This window comes from Brienomyrus brachyistius, chromosome 16 (assembly GCF_023856365.1).
Source record: "Brienomyrus brachyistius isolate T26 chromosome 16, BBRACH_0.4, whole genome shotgun sequence".
NCBI classification, from domain to species: domain Eukaryota; kingdom Metazoa; phylum Chordata; class Actinopteri; order Osteoglossiformes; family Mormyridae; genus Brienomyrus; species Brienomyrus brachyistius.
Window position 1 is genome coordinate 7739673 of NC_064548.1, and position 19030 is coordinate 7758702.

Consider the following 19030-nt stretch of genomic DNA (forward strand, 5'->3'; position numbering starts at 1 on the left):
ATGTAGGTAATATGTAAAATGAACTCATTCATAATGCTCTAAAGACACGGAACCCAGCAATTTCAACTTGTGGTAGAAGAACATGACTAGACCCTCATGTATCATGCATGTTGGCTCTTGTGAAACCAGTAAGCAATGTGTGAAATTGGGGTTCAGTGGCCTAAACCCCTGTACCTGTAATCAGAAGGTTGCTGGTTTGAGTCCAGCCTTACCATGATGGCTCCTTCAGCAAGGCCCCTAATCTCCAGCTCCCAGCACTCGCTGCCCTATCTATTATTATTATTATCTTATCAATTATATGCATTATTTTCTATGTAGGCCATCATAAAACTCTAAAGACAGTAGCACCCTATGTGTGAGACTGCACTCAGGCCTGGGCATACACATTCACAGCCTACAAGCCTCATTGGTGCAGTGCTGCGAATTGGAAGTGCAAGCCGTACAACTGATACCATAAAAAATGAGTATTGAAACCGTCTTCTACATGATAGAATTGATGCTTTCAGTCCTTTTCATCCTTTTGACGACACTCATTCTCGGGTTCTTGTGGGAATGAGGGAAGAGACTCGCACTGCACTGTATCTCAGTGAAGAGTACGGAATAACGACAGACTCCTCATGTGGAAAATGCAACAACAATGATTCCCGACATCCAGAAGAATTCCCCGGAACATTCAGAGATGTAACACTGTCCCATTTAATTGGCTTTTTATGTGTTATCTTTCTTATGTTTCCTCTGAAGCATAAAGAAGGTTATAAAGAAACCAAACCCACAATAAAGTGTGTAAGTACCTGAGGCATAATTCACCCAGTAAAGTGACGCTTTCAGTATAAAGGTCCATTGTTCTACTGGCTTATTTTAGGCCATGCTGGTTTTATTTCTGTGTGATAACAGTCTGTTGTTCACAAGGGTAACCATCTCACAGCAAGAGCACGTTACAGCCATAGCTTCTCAGAATAATATTACAATTTGGGATGCTGATTCATGACACAGAGTTTTCAAATAAACTAAGCTGAAACAAAATTCACCCCTGCTAACCCCAAAATGAGACATTTTCATTACTGTATCAAGTTGCACTTGCTTCCAAGAATTGGAAACACTACTTGATGTGACTTAGTGAGAGTGTACAATTAGTATTAACCCAGGACTACCTTTATATTTCCCAAGGCCAGATTTAGGGAAACGGGATCTATCGTTGTTTAAATTTCTTTTTGTTCCGCAAACAGAGGAGATTGAATATTCCATGAATACTAACGTAATTGCACCAAAACATGGGCTCAAACGCCATCTACTGGTTGAAAGTACACGCTGTGCAACAACTGAATGTTATACTAAAATAATCGTTATAATATTGAATATTTCGCATTTAAATATTTAGTTATTTAGATATTTGTATAGATGTAGTAGGAGCCTGGCTTGCAGTATTACTATGTATGGAATGCATTTATTATGTAAACGAGACAATATTTCTTGAAATGAGTTTGCCTGTTTGATAGTCCGTGATTAATGGCACCTAATGCCCTCCTCATTTTCTACATTACATTTTTCATAGATTTAAAATTTAAAATTCCAGCCTGGACAAGTTTAACTTTGTAAGGTCTATTTAGTAATTGCAGTAAATCAATACGTTTGACTATGATTATTATGCATTACCTAAACCTCACGGAACAGTTTATAGCAGTGCCCAAAGATGAACACTAGAGGGCCACCTAAACTCCGGTTCCATCTTCCTATCTCAACCTGTATTTAACACTATAATTGCCCACACTATATTCATTAGAAATAGGATAGCGTTGAAACATCTGGTTTTCATTTTTTTTTTACATTTTGTCAGCCTTTTCAGCACCTGCTGCTGATGAGCAGAGAACAGACAGTTTGATTCAATGAGTGTACCTCATTCAACAGAATTAGTGTCTTAATAGTAATAGTTCATCCATCCATCCATCCATTTTCCAAACTGCGTACCCTACTGGGTCGCAGGGGGTCCGGAGCCTATCCCGGAAGCAATGGGCACGAGGCAGGGAACAACCCAGGATGGGGGGCCAGCCCATCGCAGGGAGTAATAGTTCATTTTCTTGTTAATAATTAACTCACCTGAATGTCTTGAGACCCAACACTATACTTCACAATACAAATGCATGTACATTTAATAGTCTTACCTAAGCCAAGGCCTCCAGTTAAATCCCTTGCTTAATACACAATTATTATAGAAGATGAATTTGCATGCATCGCTTATTCTGAATTCTATTCCACTCCCTTCATTTTAATACAGAAAGAAATATACTATTTTAATATTTACATATAACAAAGATATTAAAATTATTTGATTACTGTGCTCTTTTAAAAGTAGTAAAAATGAGCCAAAACCCAAATAATGAAGGTATTTACAAAACTGATGCTACAATCCACTGTTTAAACTGTACTGTGTAAATACACTATTTGCTCATGGTTACAGTCACAGACAAACCTCACTGGGAAATGTGTTAGAGCAGCACAGTTCAAGGCCTTGGTAACACTTGTAACGATAGCATTAGTGTTAGCATCAGTATCTCATCGCTCACTGAGCTTTCCTGTCCAGGAACTGCAGGTTGATGGGCGTGGACGGCACCAGCAGGGTTCTGGTGATCGGCTGCACTGTGGCTCCAGAAGGATCTGGCCGTACTTCAAAGTGTTTTATTAACTGTGGAGGAGAAACGGCAACAGATCAGACGCAGAAATATGAACAAAGACACCAAACAGTCCTTTTAATACTTTTTCCTGTAACCAAATTACTGACCCTAGAGATAGATATTTAAAACAAAAATAATACTTTGCAGTAAAGAAACAACACGAAAAAGAACACTGAACTCACCAGGGGTGCGTTTCCCAAAACCATAGTTTGAACGAACGTTCGCAAACACTGTCGTTAAGTTGCGTAGTTCGAACTACAGCATGGTGGAAATGCAGTCTAAGAAGGGTATAGTCACCGTGTAAGTAAGAAATGTAATAATCTTCAGGGACGGATTATGGGTTGTGTGGGCCCCTGGGCAAAACGTTCGCGAGGGCCCCCCCCCACCACCACCACCACCACCACAACCACCACAATTCAAGGGCCCTTGGCAGCCAAACGCCCTCCCTATAGGGTCAGGGGCCCTTGTAGGCAGAGGATCAAAGAATGTAGGCCCTCTAAAATAGACAAACGAAAATACATTGTTGATAAGCGTTGCAAATTGTTTTGGGCTAGGGGCCCCACGGGCCCCCTGCACCCCAAGGGGCCCTGGGCAGCGGCCCCGCTGGCCCGGTCCGTAATCCGTCCCTGATAATCTTTAATACCTGATACGGAATAATTTAGGTCTACGATCACATATGATGTGAAGTGGCCTGAAAATGTAGTTCGAAACGTAATTGTTGTGTGTGTCTCTGGTCATAAGTACGGTATGATTGTACATTAGATCGACCAAGTCGGCAACCGTCTGTAATGAGTAATAAGGAGAATTCTCAGCCTGCAAAGTATTGTATTAGTACAGGGGTGATTAATTTTATCCAGAAAGGGCCGTTAAGCATGCAAATTTTCGCTGCAACTTCCTACTTAGTAGTACATAGAGGACTGATCGACTGAAGAGTTCGCACACAACTGACCGAACGGTTATCCCCAAAAAACCTGGCAACACACCGGCCCTTTCTGGATAAGACTGCCCACCCTGTAGTAGCATATGCAGTTAGTGAGTATTGCTCGGTAAAGGATGTTGTGTACCCAGTGGTCATTGAGCCATATGGTACACTTCGCCATATATAGTAAAAAACAGAGAGAAATAATAATAAAAAAACATTAATAAAACAAAAGAATAAAACCCATAGTAATAATAAATCATTATCCCTTGTTTGTGTACACGTGTGTATTTGTAGCCCTATGCAGATTATTGGGTGTTGTGCAGTTTCTTCATTACACATTATAACTTCAGAGGGACAACAGTCGTCTTAGAAAAGAGTACCGCACTTTGATGAGGTTCTCCCTCATTACTGACAGGTGTCAGTGCCGTAATGGAAGAGCAGAATGACACTACAGCGGTCAGATAGGAATCCATGCCTTTGTACTGGGAAAATGACGCCTGTGATGTGTGGATATTACACGCACCTGTCTATTCCAGTCAGCCACTAACATTCTGTAAGCGACAACGTCGGACCAGGAATTTGTTTGTGTTCGTAGTGTGACTGAAACACAATGAACTGAAATCAATGTACAGATGGGGCGTCTTTCACAAAATGCAGTCATAGCTAAAAGTTTTTCTGTTTACCACTCCATGAAGCGTCTCATTATTTTGCGCTATTGCTATTTATTGAGTTTTTCATGTTATTGGTGTTATGTGACTGACAATAAACTGATGACATATATATGTGTATTATATATTTATAAGATATTACACAGTTCACGAGTTTTTGTACATGACCGGATGTGAAAGTTGGATCATTGATATAATAAAGTTTAAATGCTAGTTTTAGCGTATAAATCACAGTGAGTCTGACCAATCAGTGCTGTAACCATTGTAGTTCGAACTACGGTAGTCCCAACGAACTAACGTGGTTCAAACTACAGTGATACGACGGTTTTGGGAAACTCGTACTTCGGATGTTGGTTAGTTTGAACTACCATTGTGCATCATTAATGCTAACTTGGGAAACGCACCTTAGGTTAGTAAGAACATTACCCATAATGCAAAGCAACAAGAAGCTGATTGGACCCTGGTCACTATCAGCTTCCTTCATGAGCCTCCCTTTGGGGATCATGCAGCCCTCTAAATGAATAGTAAATCATTGACTCATTTGTACTTGGAGAGCCTTATCACCTGCACCACTGGCTGAGTGGAGCAAACAATCAAGGTTGAAGGCCAAATGTTTGGCTTGCGGTTACTTCATTATTGCAAAATAACACGGATGACACCTTAGCACCACAAAGAAATTCACTGAAGGTGACCTAACTGCAGGTACACCGAGTATTTTCCAATGGCCCACTTGAAGATTACTGGATTATTGCCCGCTGCCCTGGATAACCCCATGAGACGCGTTCTATTGTAGCGACGATCAAGCACGCGATGCCACTGGTGACCCCTGTGAACCAACATGGCACTTAGTGTGGGTGCACGACTGAAGCTTGTAAGCATCAATAAAACATTTCGCTGTGTTCAGCAGTAATGTGCATTAAGGTTGTAAGGAGTGTAGGACAGAGGTGCTAACTACTAAAATACACACGTAACAAACCGCGATATAAAGAGACGGGCGGGCAGGCAGTAGCCTTGGGGTCTCTGCCCTCACCCTCGACAAGATGAGGTACATCTCCAGCTCAGCCACCCTCCTCCCCAGACAGCCACGAATTCCGAAGCCAAAGGGCACAGAGCTGAAGGGGTGCTGCTTGAAATGGTCGGCGTTCCGGAGCCAGCGTTCGGGCCGGAAATCAAACGGCTGCGGGAAGTTCTGTGCGTCGTAGGACACGGCGTAGTGGCACAGGTGGAACAGCGTCTGCGGGCAGCACAAGCCAGCTAGTTAACACTGCAAAAATCGACCCACTGTGCCATCCCTTTCTAACTACCCCGGAAGAACAAAATCATTCATAATAATTTATAGTACAGTGGGATCCTGATTTAAAACAACACCATATGTCCTTATGTACTCTCTATATGTCTTTAAATGATGTGGAATGAACTCAGCTGTGAATTGAGAAACCGCTGAACTAATGTATTATTCTTCAAAATGACAAATTACACATGTGATAGTAAATTAAACAAATGATTAGATACATCTGTCGTCCTGAAACTCCTTCATGTCTGTTTGCTGTGTGCAGACAAATGTTTTCTCTTTGGAAAACTTCCAAAATCAGCAAAAATTACTATTCTGGAGAAACTTTAGACTGCAAGTTGGGGATATTTTTATACAAAGGATTCCACTGTATGGCCAAAGGTATGTGGACACCAGCCTGTAATACCGAAACCAAGTGTTTTAATTTGCAATAAAGTTGGTCTACCCTAAGTTGCCATAATAACTTCTGCTCTTCTGGGAAAGCTATCCATTAGATGTTAGAACATGGCTGGTGGGATTTCACACTGGGTGTTTAATTTGGGTGATCAGGTCCCTCTCTGAGAGCTTGTGTGGCTGACCACTTCGCAACTGAACTTACTCCCAGATGTCTCCACTTCACAATCACTACATTTGCAGTTAACCAGGGCAGCTCTAGCAGGACAGAAATGTGGCAAACTGACTTGTTGGATAGATAGCATCCTATGATGACACCAAGTTGAAAGTCTGTATAACTTTCCATTTTACTGCTAATATTTGTTGCAGGAGAACGCAAGCATGTGTGCTTAATTATGCACCTGTGTCAGCAATGGGTGTGGCTTAATTTGGCAATTACTACAATAAGCATGTACATATACTTTCCAGCATACAGTGTATGTTCACCCTGGTTTTCCGGAAGTTAGACATCTCACATTTTTTGGAAAGATGTAACCTCCAACCACAATTTCATTGTCAATAGTGGTACGGGCATTTCCAGGCACCACTGGATACATCCTGCAGGGAAGAGAGTGGATATTCACGCAGTTGTCATGATCGAAACCCTGCAAAGCTGTGACTCTCTGCCAAACAGACACTCAAGGCAGCCAACCTCAAGGTCTCCTTCACGATGGCCTTCAGCAGAGGCATCTTTGTGATGTCGTCACTGGTGGGCACCTTGTCCCCGGGGCAGATGCTGGACACCTCGTTGCTCAGTTGGGTCTGGATGAGAGGATCCCGAGCGAGGTGATACAAGGCCCACGAGATGGTATTGGACGTCTGGGGGGGGGGATGGGTGGATATTGTTATGTTGGATATAGTGCCTCTAGAAGGGGATGAATCTATCTTGTCTAGCTACTGAGGGAGGGCAGACAACACAGAGATACTATGGAAAGACCTCGAACCCGAGGCCATCCTTAAACATGTGACACACATTGCTCTTTGCCTTGAGATTGTGTGCCACCATCTTCCGCTTTTTATCTGAAAGGTGTCAGTTGGTCCCTTTGAGATCAGAGACCACAAATAAATACAGGGGAGATCAAGCAGCACAGTGAAATGTAACAGCCCCCAGGGTACGGCAGAGCCCCCCCCCGTACCGTGTCCACCCCGGCCAGAAGCAGCTCAGTGATACTCCCCAGAACCTCAGTGACAGACATCTGCTCGCTGACCAGCAGGTGGGTCAGGTACTCCCCCTCAACGGATTCCCCCTGCTTCATCTTCGCACTGATCTCAGTCATCTTCTTCTCCACCAGATCTCCAGCTGCACACCCAGCAGAAACACCTAAGCGGTGGCTGTAGCCCCAGCTGCGTTTCTCTAATTCCACTCCGCTCCCTAAGCACTAAGGGCTTCACACTAGGGCTGAAATGAAAATCATATAAATTTGACTCACCGACTTTGAAGAGATGGTCCCAGACGGACACAAAGTGCTTCCAGAAGGGCAAGTAGGGCCAGGTGGACTTAGGGAAGAGCACGATGATTGAGGAGAGGCGGAACATCTCCCCCACGGAGAAGATGAACTTCTGCGTCTCCTCTGGGACGGTCTTACTGAGGCAGCCCATGCGGGTCTCGAATAGCACCATGGAGATGCCTGTTATACAGCCAAGGAGATCAGAGAGACAGGGTGTGGGGGAGCATGCAGCCACCTCAAGCTGCACATCCAGAAAGTTTGTGAAAATATAAAAAGCACATGAGTACATGCCACTCAGACGGTGTCACCTTGTTAACAGCTTTTATACCATAAACATAGTTTGACATTATTTAAATACCATATGAATTACATGTCCAGCTGGAATGAAACCTAAAGAGTGTGTGGTGGCCAAGCGTCAGAGCTGCGCACCACTGATCCACAATCTGCTACCTATGAACAGTCAAGGTTCACCAACAGGTCATTCACATGGGTTCACAACAGCACAGACATTACCCAACACACAGACCAACCTGCAACATGCACCAAATAACTAATGAAGGACAAGCTCATCTAGTTCCAGGTCAAGGTTCTACCTCATTATTGTTTATTTTTAGTATATCATTCAGGGCTAAGCTATGTATCAGATTGGGACTTGCATTTAAGCTTTGGCTACACTGCTGTAGATATTCTTTTGTGCAATTCTCACCTACAAATAACCACAAACTGCCTCGTCTCCTTACCTTCAAAGGCAAACTTGTACAATTCTCCAGCCATGTCGTGCACAATGGTCCCACCCTCCTGGGTCTGTCGGAGCCAATCGATTTTGAGAATGAAGTCGCTCACCACCTGATTGATGGCTCCCGTGTAGGTGGACACGTGCTTGGGCTTCAGCATTCTTGGGTTCAGGATGCTCCTGATGCGCTTCCACTCGGCCCCCAATCTGGGCACAGTGGGGGGACATGCTGGTTAGCACATGGGGATGGTGGCTATCTATGCTAACTTTGGAAGGACAGCTAAGGGCGCTAACATGTTAACTCTGGGAGGAGAGTTGAGGGCGCTAACCCTGGCAGTATGGCTAAGGGCACCAGCACCAGCTTGCTGACAATCTAACCCTGAGCATAACCCTAACCCACCAGCTGTTGGGGGGTGACCTGGATCCTGCTTATCAGAAACACTTCTGGTGGCATCTAATCCTACCATTTCTGAGTGAACATTCCTTGATCATTCATCATGGTCTTCCTATTATCACCGGTCAGGCTGAGAGGATGAGATTGGCGACCGGGTCACGGCACAACTCACTCAGTGAGTGGTCCGTAGGTGTGGTTGCGGAGCTCACGGTAGGTCCTCCAGTGCGGCATGTCAGTACGCACCGGATGGCGCCCCTCCTGCCTGAGCACCTGCTCGATGAGCTCCGCAGTCGCCACGTTGACGATGACTAGCGGCCCGTACTTTGACTTCCAGAGAGGGCCATAGATCTTGCTGTGTTCAATCTGGGGGAAAGATGGAACAGGCTTTCCTGAAGGAGTTGAATCGCATGCCTGACCTTTTAAGCAGGGTTGCCACGTGATATTAGGGGTGCTTAATTAACATATTGTTACATTTTAAACAGAGAGTTTCTCAGGCATTCCTTCAAAGCGGATCTGTCACAGTGGTGGTTGTGTTTGTTCCTCTAGCCATGTATCCATCCCTGTTCTTATGCAGTCGCTCAGAGGTTACAATATAATGACTTGAAAATAGAACAATTGATTAAACAATTTCAGTTTAGACCACTTAGAATCCAAGCTTCTCTTCAGAATGGACTAATTAAAATTTCATTTTTAATATATCCATCCATCCATCCATCCATCCATCCAGGAGTGCCTGTTGCCTATTCTAGGGGGAAGATGGCACAATGCAGGGGCACCCCCTAGACAGGATGACACTCCATCATAGGGCACTTACATGCCCACAATTGTACTCTAAGGCACCAATTAGCCGAATTTAATGACTTTGTAATATGTTTACTAAATAGAAAAATAAAAGCATAGACTGTCTAGCGTTTTACAGTATTTATAAGGTAACTGCATTTGCACCTTACTCTGCCCGTAACTCATACTGCTCAACACTTCATATGAGATTATTATTTATTCAGTATATTTCTTACAAATTCAGCACACGCACTAGGAGCACGCAAAGTGCACGGCAAACGCAACGCACGGACGTACTTGCATTTGATGCGTTTTCCGGAAAAAGCCCTTTCCGAAGAGCCAGTAGAGGGACGTGGGGAAGCTGGGCCCCGACAGTTCGTCTATGACTTTCAGTCTGCCTCTGCTGGCCACCGCCTGAGTGGTGGACGAAGCCCGCCGGGCACCGTAGCTAAAGGCAGCCGCCGCCGGGGCAAGGGAGGCGCCGTAACGGAGCGCAGCAGCCGCCGCAGCCCTCATCCCCGCCTGCGCATCCAGCCTGCCGAGCGAATAACACCCACGCTTCAGGTGGGAAAACATGGTGAGCCAGCCGGAATGGGGAAATTAAGAGAGCTCTCTCCCGGGAGCGCAGCTCGATCTTTGACAGCCTCCGTAAACAGGACACTGAACTGCAGTAACCCCCCCGTTTATCCCTGCTGAACATCCCAACGCGGAAGAGAACCGCATAATAACCAAAGGTCGCCGATGCTCTTATTACTCAGTTCGTCTTGACGAGTCCCAGCCTGTAAATTCATATGCCAGCAGACAAGCTTCCTAAAGTGATTCTCACTTATTATTGTTCAGACGGGAGCGCTGTGCTCTGTTCCATTCGGGCATGTGTGTGGGGACATCCTTGGGGTACCTGCCCCCCCTGCCCGAACGACTGAGAGTGCTTCCCTCTTATGGTTCTGAGCGTTGCTTTTCCATCGCCGACGAATTCAATTCAACTGCCTCTGCCTGGCATTTTGGGAATGTTACGTGTGCGGATGTTCCTTCACGGCCAGTGTCGGATTACTTATAATCGTTGATGAGGGAACAGTCCACGGGCACAGTGCGTACCCTTGGCATTTATATTTGGTTAACGTTGCATGTTTTGTCTCGTTATATCTGCATCTGAAACGTACGCAAAAAGAGACGTAGGGCTGCATGATATGGGTAAAATATGAATCACGATTTTTTTACTTTTCAAAATCGAGATAGTGATTTTCTCCCACGATTATACGTCGATAAGCAAAACATTATGACCAACCCCACGTGGATCGAATAATAATGACTATCTCGTGTGTGTCAAGGTCTGGGGTATATTAGATGTTGAATGCATAAGAAATGGGCAGGAATAAAGGTCTGAGTGACTCTGACGATGGCTAAATCATTAATAGAATAGGGTGCTCACAATCAGTGGTGGTGAGTCCTCATTGATGGGGGATGTGAACATAGGCTACCGAGTGTGGCACAACCCAACAGAAGGGCTCATGGGTTAATCATGGTAGTAATGTGGCACTGCACACAGTACACCAAGCCCTCCTGTGGATGGATGGCCATGGATTGGTCTTGTTAGTCAAGCACATCCGACTGATGCTTGACACATAACCGGCTGTCGATATAATGCTACAAAAATAGGATTCATTGGACCAGATGACCTTCTCCAATTGCTCTTAAGTCCAAGTCTGATGCTTGCCTTCCCATTGACGGTGCTTTTGATGGTGGACAGGGGTCATCATGGACTAGTGAATTAAGTAGGCAAGAATGTAATTCAGTAATCGGTGGGCTGGGGGCCCGTGCCAAATCTACATGTAATTTTATATATTTGACCCCTGTCCTGTGCTGGGTCCCCAAATTCTGCCAGGGTATCCATGCCTCTCTGATGGCAAGGGGGGTGGGGGTGCACACCTTGGCAAAAATCTTGCAGGTGCCCACTTTTTTAAGTTCACTTTGTTTACCCCAACTGAATTTATAAAATTACTAACCCTTAAAACAACACTGAATTACGTTTTACTAATTTATAAATCTCTTCATTGCACTTTCCATTCTCTCATTAACATACACAAAATTTTATACAAACTGATCCACCATAAAAAAAAATATTCTGTGTGAAAACATAGAATAGTTAATCTTCTCACATTACACCTTGTCAGTAGGTCAATGAAATAGGCTGTTTAACATAAGACAATGATGGACATTGATTGCATCACAACCACAATGATACTTATTCAATGGAAATTTTGCAGTGTTATTCCAAATGGCATCCAAAAAAAACCTTTTTTTAAAATGTATTAAATAGGGGGGCGGCATGGTGGTGCAGTGGTTAGCTCTGCTGCCTCACACCTCTGGGACCTGGGTTCGAGTCTCCGCCTGGGTCACATGTGTGTGGAGTTTGCATGTTCTCCCCATGTTGTCGTGGGGTTTCCTCTGGGTACTCCGGTTTCCCCCCACCGTCCAAAAACATGCTGAGGCTAATTGGCATCGCTGAATTGCCCATAGGTGTGCATGTATGAGTGACTGGTGTGTGAGTGTGCCCTACGATGGGCTGGCCCCCCATCCTGGGTTGTTCCCTGCCTCCCATTGCTTCCGGGATAGGCTCCGGACCCCCTGCGACCCAATAGGGTAAGCGGTTTGGAAAATGGATGGATGGATGGATGTTTTGTTTTAATTTATTTTTTGCAACATATGACTCTGATGAGGGGGGCATGGTGGTGCAGTGGTTAGCACTGTCGCCTCACACCTCTGGGACCCGGGTTTGAGTCTCCGCCTGGGTTACATGTGTGTGATGTTTGCATGTAAGAGAGGTTGCATGTGAGAGTGACTGGTGTGTGAGTGTGCCCTGCGATGGGCTGGCCCCCCATCCTGGGTTGTTCCCTGCCTCGTGCCCATTGCTTCCAGGATAGGCTCCAGACCCCCCACGACCCAGTAGGATAAGCAGTTTGGAAAATGGATGGATGGTATTAAATAGGTCATTAGTAATATCTTATTGGCATCTCTCCTTTACCCGCACCTAACCCATGTACAGAGCAGGTTTAAAGCGGCGATTTGGTGGTTGAGTTTGAAAGGGTTTAGTTTAAAACAAATTTAAGGTACCAGTTTAAATGGACTTAATATTCATTCACTTACATTTTGCCCAGACTACCTTAAATCCGACAACTTACCCTGATAAGCCAGTAACCCTGCTTCATAGTACAGGCCACCCGTTTAACCTGCAGGCTCAGAGGAAGCTGCCCCTTGGCCAGGTTCGGGAGGCATCAGTGATTCAATTTTGTCAGAGGTCTTGGGGGGGGGGGGGGTCTCCTTGAGGTGGTGCAGTTATCAACCTGTGTGGGGATTCTGGTGCGTTGGGGATAAATGTATTGTTTGTGTACTGATGCAATTGTCAAGTGTAATTTTAAGTTCAACAAACAAATTGTAAAATCCGAGAATGTGTTAAAACAGTTAAGCTAACAAAATGAATCATTAAATCACCGCCTGGAGGTTTATGTTTTGACGCTGTTAGCAGGAAAATGTGAAAGCAGGAAGGGAGCCATCATTTTACTGATAAAACTCTTTATTTCGAAAGAATCTAAGTTCACCCACCAAATTAATTCATTAGACTCAGATGTTAGTTTAGGGACTGATTCAATCAGTTACAAATTATAAGCAGTCTCACAGAATCTAGACTACCCCAGGTGTGTCGACGGTAACTTCAGCAGCAGAACTTGCTTTGGTTTCATCATTTTCCTCAAATCATTTTAACAGCTCTTAACCTTATTAAGCTGCAGTAATTTCCAGCTTCGCAAATCACCAGGAAAATTAATAAAAGCAGCATTCTGTGTGTGTGCCTTTGCAATTCACTGGCGCAGGCCCCAGCCAGCCACTGAGGTATACTCCCCATCTTGGATATCACATTCAGGGAGGGTGGGGGAGATGGCCATCGGCACCAGGCGGGGGCCTCATACGCTTCTGTGAGCCTCTCTGCAGCATGATTTAATGTCCCTCCCGCATTTCCGTTCATATCTTTGAGGACAGAAGTGACTCGATGTTTCAGGCCAGTCTGCAGCAGGGCATCGTGCTCAGCGTCAATCCAGCGGCCCGGATTCATTAGCTGCGTTAGCAAGATGGAGCCCCGGGAAACAAAGGCGTCTCGCACGAAACCAGCTGTGAGGACAGACTGGGAGGGGGGCGGTTACCAAGGGACACACAGCACTTTGTACATAAGGAAAAATGGGAAAACTGCTCTGAAGTGTTCTGCTCTATATTCAAAGAATATACTAAAATATATGCACAACTTTATATACACATATAGGTTGGAAAACATAAAAACAACTCAGTGACATTTCTAGACAAAAAGCTTTATCCTTTCATACATATTCTGTCAACATTTCACACACTGTCATGTGGCTCGGTCACGTGATACGCGATTTGCACGAGGTATTTTAAACCTCGCTCTGTCCATCCAGACTGGACTCAGGATGCTGTCAGAGGTGTGGCAGAAACACATGCAGTTCCAGATCCACTTCTTATGGAAACACCGGGGATACAAGCCACTTTTAGCAAAATATGGGTGACACACATACAGGACAGCGGCAGCCACAGAGCTCAGGCGAACGAGGGATGACAGGAGCAGCGTGAGAAGCAGGAGGACAGACCCGAGGGAAATGCTCACCCTGACAGTCTGCCAGCGAAGAGCAGGAAAAAAACCCTTCGTGACCTTTAAACGTGGATTATCTCACACGTCAACAGAATATAAATCAATGATTTGCAGGTCATCTACCAATAGCTTTGGCAACCTGGCTTTATTCCTCAGATTTTAAATAAACTGGCCCGTATACGGGCCTACTTTAATCTATGCACCGATTCCTTTTATCATTAGTTCCACTCTTGCTAAAATCAGACCCACCAGTCCAACCACCAGGATCATTTCAGCTGACTACTAAATTTCCTTCTGTAATGTAAATCAGGATGACTGAGAGACCCCAAACTAAAGAAAGGTCAGGAAAGGCTGAGGATGGGCAAAGATTCCACCTCAGGTCTCTGGTGCCTCCTCAGTGCATCTGCTTTCCACTCGTGTGTCTGAAGCAGTCAGAAGAGACTGACACCCCCAGCAGCTTAGCCACCTGTATGTGCCACAGGTCCCACTGGTCCATTATACCGTGTCAATGTGGTGTCCATTGGCCCCATCTGACAATGTCAGTTATATTAAATCAAAGCACAAGCCCACTGCTCATGTCCAGCCCAAGGCCACAGTCTTCTGCAGCACATGCATTAACTCACCAACATGGAGATGATCATAAATTTTATTTCTCAGATTTACTTTGCCTGGTGCACTTTTTCTCTAAACAACCCCTGATATGTTGCCATTAACATCAGGCACTAAAAACTCCCTTAATATCATTTTAAATAAGATGATGCTTGGAAATGAATATAGTTAAGATCATTGCGAAAACTGGATTGCGTACGCATTGCCCAGTTCAACAAATCTTTTACAGCAACAGGGGGCCAAGTTATGTCAATAGAAGACAGTAGTGAGTGTGATAAATTAAAAACTGTTGAAAACTTAAAGTCCCAAATGCAATCTCTGAACTGGCAGGCCTTGGAAAACTGCCCATCCACGCTCCAGTTCCTCTTGCATGGGTGAAAAGTCACTGACAATTTTCATGTCCTTACATGCTGTCTTCAATTTCCACCTTTTTTTCCCCAAGGCACAAATACATAGTGCTGAATTGCAAAAAAAAAAAAAAAAACATAAAATAAAAATTTGGGCAAATCGTACAAGTAGAAGGTGCCGGGGCCATTAAACAGGCAGTCTCATGCAGGCATCGTTTCCCAGCTCGACCTCTGACCTTGAACTGCTCAGAGCGCTCACCTAACTCCCTCCTTGCTTTGGGGTTTAGTCCTCGTCACTCTCGCTGCCCGACTCGCTCAGCTGCAGGTCTCTCTCTGTGGGGAGGAGGCAGAGAAACAGTTAAAACACACAACACAGCAGAGCACTTATTCACAATAAAAGGCTGGTGTTACCAAACCCCCACTCCCAGGCCACCAGGCAACATGCCAGAATCATCATAATCTCTGCTTTAGCCTCAGTAAATACACTCTCAGAAAAAGGTGTACCAGTTTGTACCCTTGCTCACTCTGGCTGTACCCTCAAGGGTCTGCCAATTGTACCCTTAGTTGTAGATAATTGTACCTTTTAAGGTACAGAAATGGACTCTGAGGAACATACTCAAGGTACAAACAACATTAATGTACCCCCAATGGTACAAAAATGTTCCTCATAGTCCATTTCTGTACCTTAAAAGGTACATTTACCCTTGAAAGTACAGCACCAGGGACAAGCAAAGGTACAAATTGGTTCCCCTTTTTCTGAGTGTGTATAGTATGCTGCTCTATACCTTTTGGATGGACGGACAGACAGATTCCGAGGATCCGATTCAAATCTTATGATATTGCTGTTATGGACTCACTGAGCGTGCTCATCATATGGGCCCCGCCCTCCTCTGAGCGTGTGGAGTGAGAGGTGGTCACGATGGGCATGCTGTGGGCGGGGCCTGAAGCAGGAGTGCCCACAGAAGGCCCGGGGGGGTGCCGGGCCTCGTCCTCGGAGTCGCTGCTGCTGGAGCTGGAGCTGTCCTCGCTGCTTGACGAGCTCTTGGAGTCGGAGGAGCTGCTGCCGCTGCTCATCTGGTCGAGCTCACGCGCCTCCGCCATGAGCTCTGCGTGGGGAGGAGCATCGAAACGTCTCAACGGCCCTCCCTGCACAGCTTTACGGCAACATCACGATACCCACGAGGCCTACAGCTACTGGCTTCTTAACTGACACGCTGACATTAAGATTTACATATAAACTTTCCTGTACACTGGCAGAAGATAAACTTCCAAAAAACCTGTTGAAAGTGACAGGAAAACTATTCCTGTACATAAGACAGTTCTCCTGCCACTCTGCAGCATTTGATAAATAAAGCAGGCAGTTATATGAAATATATACTATTTTCATATGCAAGCCATCACAGCATGTTATGTTAAGGTGGGAATGAAACAGAATGTGACAGAATAAACCATGACGATTTTAACAGGGCTGCCCCAATTCCGCATTAATCTTGAGCAAAGCTGACAGCATGCCACAACCTCACGCTTCCGACGTTTGGAGTGTGGCCGCGCTTCTTCATGCATTCCATTCGTACCTCTCTCGATGTCATCCATGGGAGACGCGGGGGACATCTTCTCTTTGGGGGGGGAGCTCCTGGAGCCTGGCGTGGTCTTATTGCTGCCACTGCCCCCAGTCTTCATCTGCTGGCTCAGTCGGCTAGTCTGCTGCTCCAGGCGTGACTGGATCTTGCTGCTACCTTCAGCCCTAAAACACATGCGCACGTCACCTCAGTGCTCACCTTACACACAAAGATCCAGCAGAGGCACTCTGCTGCCCTTGACCCACCTGGTCTTCTTGACCGCGATGTTGCTGTTGAGCTTCTCCAAACGGTACTCGCCCGTCTCGTGGTTCACGATTAGGATGCATTCCTTCATGTAAGGCCTTTTTGAGCCTTTGAACACGGTTACAGGAGCCGTTGAGCCCTGGAAGATGAGTGAAAGCAAAGTGCAGTAGGGAGAAGTAAGTAGTATGTCTTAAACATACATTTTGTCAATTTCATTTAGCGAGCAGCGCTGACGAGCAATGTAAATCGCCCTACCTCCAGATTTGGCAGCGTTATGGTCACCTGTTCCCCCTTCCCCACCTCAAGCTCCCCCTGACACGCAGTGTCAATGGAAGCTGGTTTGAAGTCATCTTATTAAAAACAAAAACCGTATTTTAATTAATTATGGAACTAATACAAAGCTAGGCAATGAGAGCACTGGGGTAAAATAGATACGTTGCACAGTCATACTTTAACGAAAATAAAAGCAAAGCAAACGAACTGCTGACAAAGCAATGAAACGTAAGGCTATATTAAAATCAGCGGTAGGGGGAGCTGCATGGCTACCTGTGCGCTACGGAAATATTCACAGCGGATATTAACAGGAAAATTGGTTACAAGTGAACAGTAAAACGCATTATACTACTCTTTATAACAAGACTAACATATTACATGGGACACCAACACTTTATTAAAAATTCTCTTAACCAAACTAAATTAAGACAGCGAACTACCAAGGAACAAACTCTTTACAGCAAGAATTCAAATCAATATACCAAGATGTAAAATGTGCTGAATGAAGGCACTTACATCGCACAGTGTGGAATGCACTCTTTGGTTGTCTTTCAAACGTTTCACCTAATTTAAGAATGTGTTCCTGGTTATCGAAATTTGAATACGCTGCTCCATTCATTCTAACGGAACTTTGCTAACATATGTTACCAACATAAAACTTTTCTCTGGGTCAGATACCATCTATGGCAGCTCACGCCACCTCACATCTCAACCTCACACGCTTGAGCGTTTCTGATTGGTCGGCTGTTTTCCACACCCGCCCATTCCGCTTGATAATCCTCTCTGATTCATTAAACTTACTGTCAATCAGCATGGTTTTTTTTGTCACCAGGCGGAAGTTATTTTCCCTATATTACTTCGCCTTCGCAAGCCACGTGACATATATTTGCTCTGATTAAGAAGCGTTTGGCTTTCTTTTTTGTAGACAATGAGTGTGACATATCAGACGATTAATTTGAACTAAGTAACTTAAAACCCGTTATAATTGCTGAAAACGCCAGTGTACATTTAGTTTGTACGCCAGCTGTGTTTTTTTATACCATAGAACTAAAGCTTATTTAGTTATGCAGTGATGTTTTGATAATGTCTACATCTCCCACCATAAAACCGTTGCCCTGGTTAAAAACACAGACTTAAAGCATGTACTTAATTCTTCTGAATATTTATGGTCTGAGTTACAAGAGAAGTATTGTATTTGCTTTTTAGATTGCTGTATGGCAATGAACTATGAGTCAGTAAGAAGTGTGCCATGTGGTCTGTTGTTGACCTTGCCTAGCAGCTTTTGGGGATGGATTCCGGCTAATCAGGGTTACTGAAAGGGGCTGTATGGACATTCATTCATGGACAATCATTTAGGAGCCACTCAGATGGCAAAATCCAGTCTTCGCTCTGTATGAATGGCTTAGCTACACGGCTGCCAACTTGGGTCAGCTGCCTAGCACGGAATTTTCAGTTCGAGACAAGTCTGCACAGTTTACATGTAACAATTTTATTACCTTGTAAATAGTCTATAGGGTTTGCAAACTGCCCAAATGCTTTTGATGTAGTTAATTTTAGGTTTGTAATGCAATAGTATAGATTTGCCGTAAGATTTCTTGTGTGAGTCTGAAAGCGTGCTACTCCAGATGCGTGAGACATGGAAACCCTGTAGTTATTGCCTACCCATAAAAAAGCACCATTGACATTTATAACTATATAATAATGGTTTAGAGTAGCAAGCATATTCGCATATAGTGTACAATTTTGTACGCTGCATAAACAAGCCATTTATATGAGCTTGTCAATGCTATGCAGCCCCCCCCCCCCCCAGAAGGATCCAGGGTTGCTACAGGCCTCCATGCCTTATGTATAGCTGGAGCGATGACAGCGAGGGAGTCAGAGGCACATCCAAGGGCATCCAGCTCTTGTCCTGAATCCAGAGGAACCACCCACACTCGCAATGCAGACACAGGACAAAGCTGTTTCAAGTGGCTTTTTCAGTGCATTC

At 44.8% G+C, this 19030-nt stretch overlaps 2 protein-coding genes across 4 annotated transcripts; both read right to left on the minus strand.

Moving 5' to 3' along the window:
* Positions 1-853: 853 nt before the first annotated feature.
* On the minus strand, positions 854-10241 carry si:dkey-91i10.3 (cytochrome P450). Its single transcript, XM_048978912.1, has 9 exons — positions 9635-10241; positions 8730-8920; positions 8171-8370; positions 7413-7610; positions 7119-7282; positions 6635-6801; positions 6459-6540; positions 5290-5493; positions 854-2680 (listed from the first exon to the last, which is right to left on the minus strand). The coding sequence occupies exons 1-9, from the start codon at positions 9911-9913 to the stop codon at positions 2558-2560; spliced, it is 1608 nt and encodes a 535-aa protein (XP_048834869.1). The 5' UTR covers positions 9914-10241; the 3' UTR covers positions 854-2557.
* Positions 10242-12890: 2649 nt separating this feature from the next.
* eaf2 (ELL associated factor 2) lies at positions 12891-17780 on the minus strand. 3 transcript variants are annotated; one of them, XM_048978933.1, is made up of 7 exons: positions 17560-17780; positions 17026-17120; positions 16773-16909; positions 16522-16691; positions 15805-16053; positions 15207-15280; positions 12891-13511 (listed from the first exon to the last, which is right to left on the minus strand). In XM_048978933.1, exons 1-6 carry the CDS (start codon positions 17660-17662, stop codon positions 15231-15233), a joined length of 804 nt encoding a protein of 267 aa, XP_048834890.1. In that variant the 5' UTR covers positions 17663-17780; the 3' UTR covers positions 12891-13511; positions 15207-15230. The 3 variants fall into 3 exon arrangements, with proteins under 3 accessions (XP_048834890.1, XP_048834889.1, XP_048834888.1); XM_048978932.1 differs by having other exon boundaries at positions 12891-15058; XM_048978931.1 differs by having other exon boundaries at positions 12891-15280.
* Positions 17781-19030: the final 1250 nt, after the last annotated feature.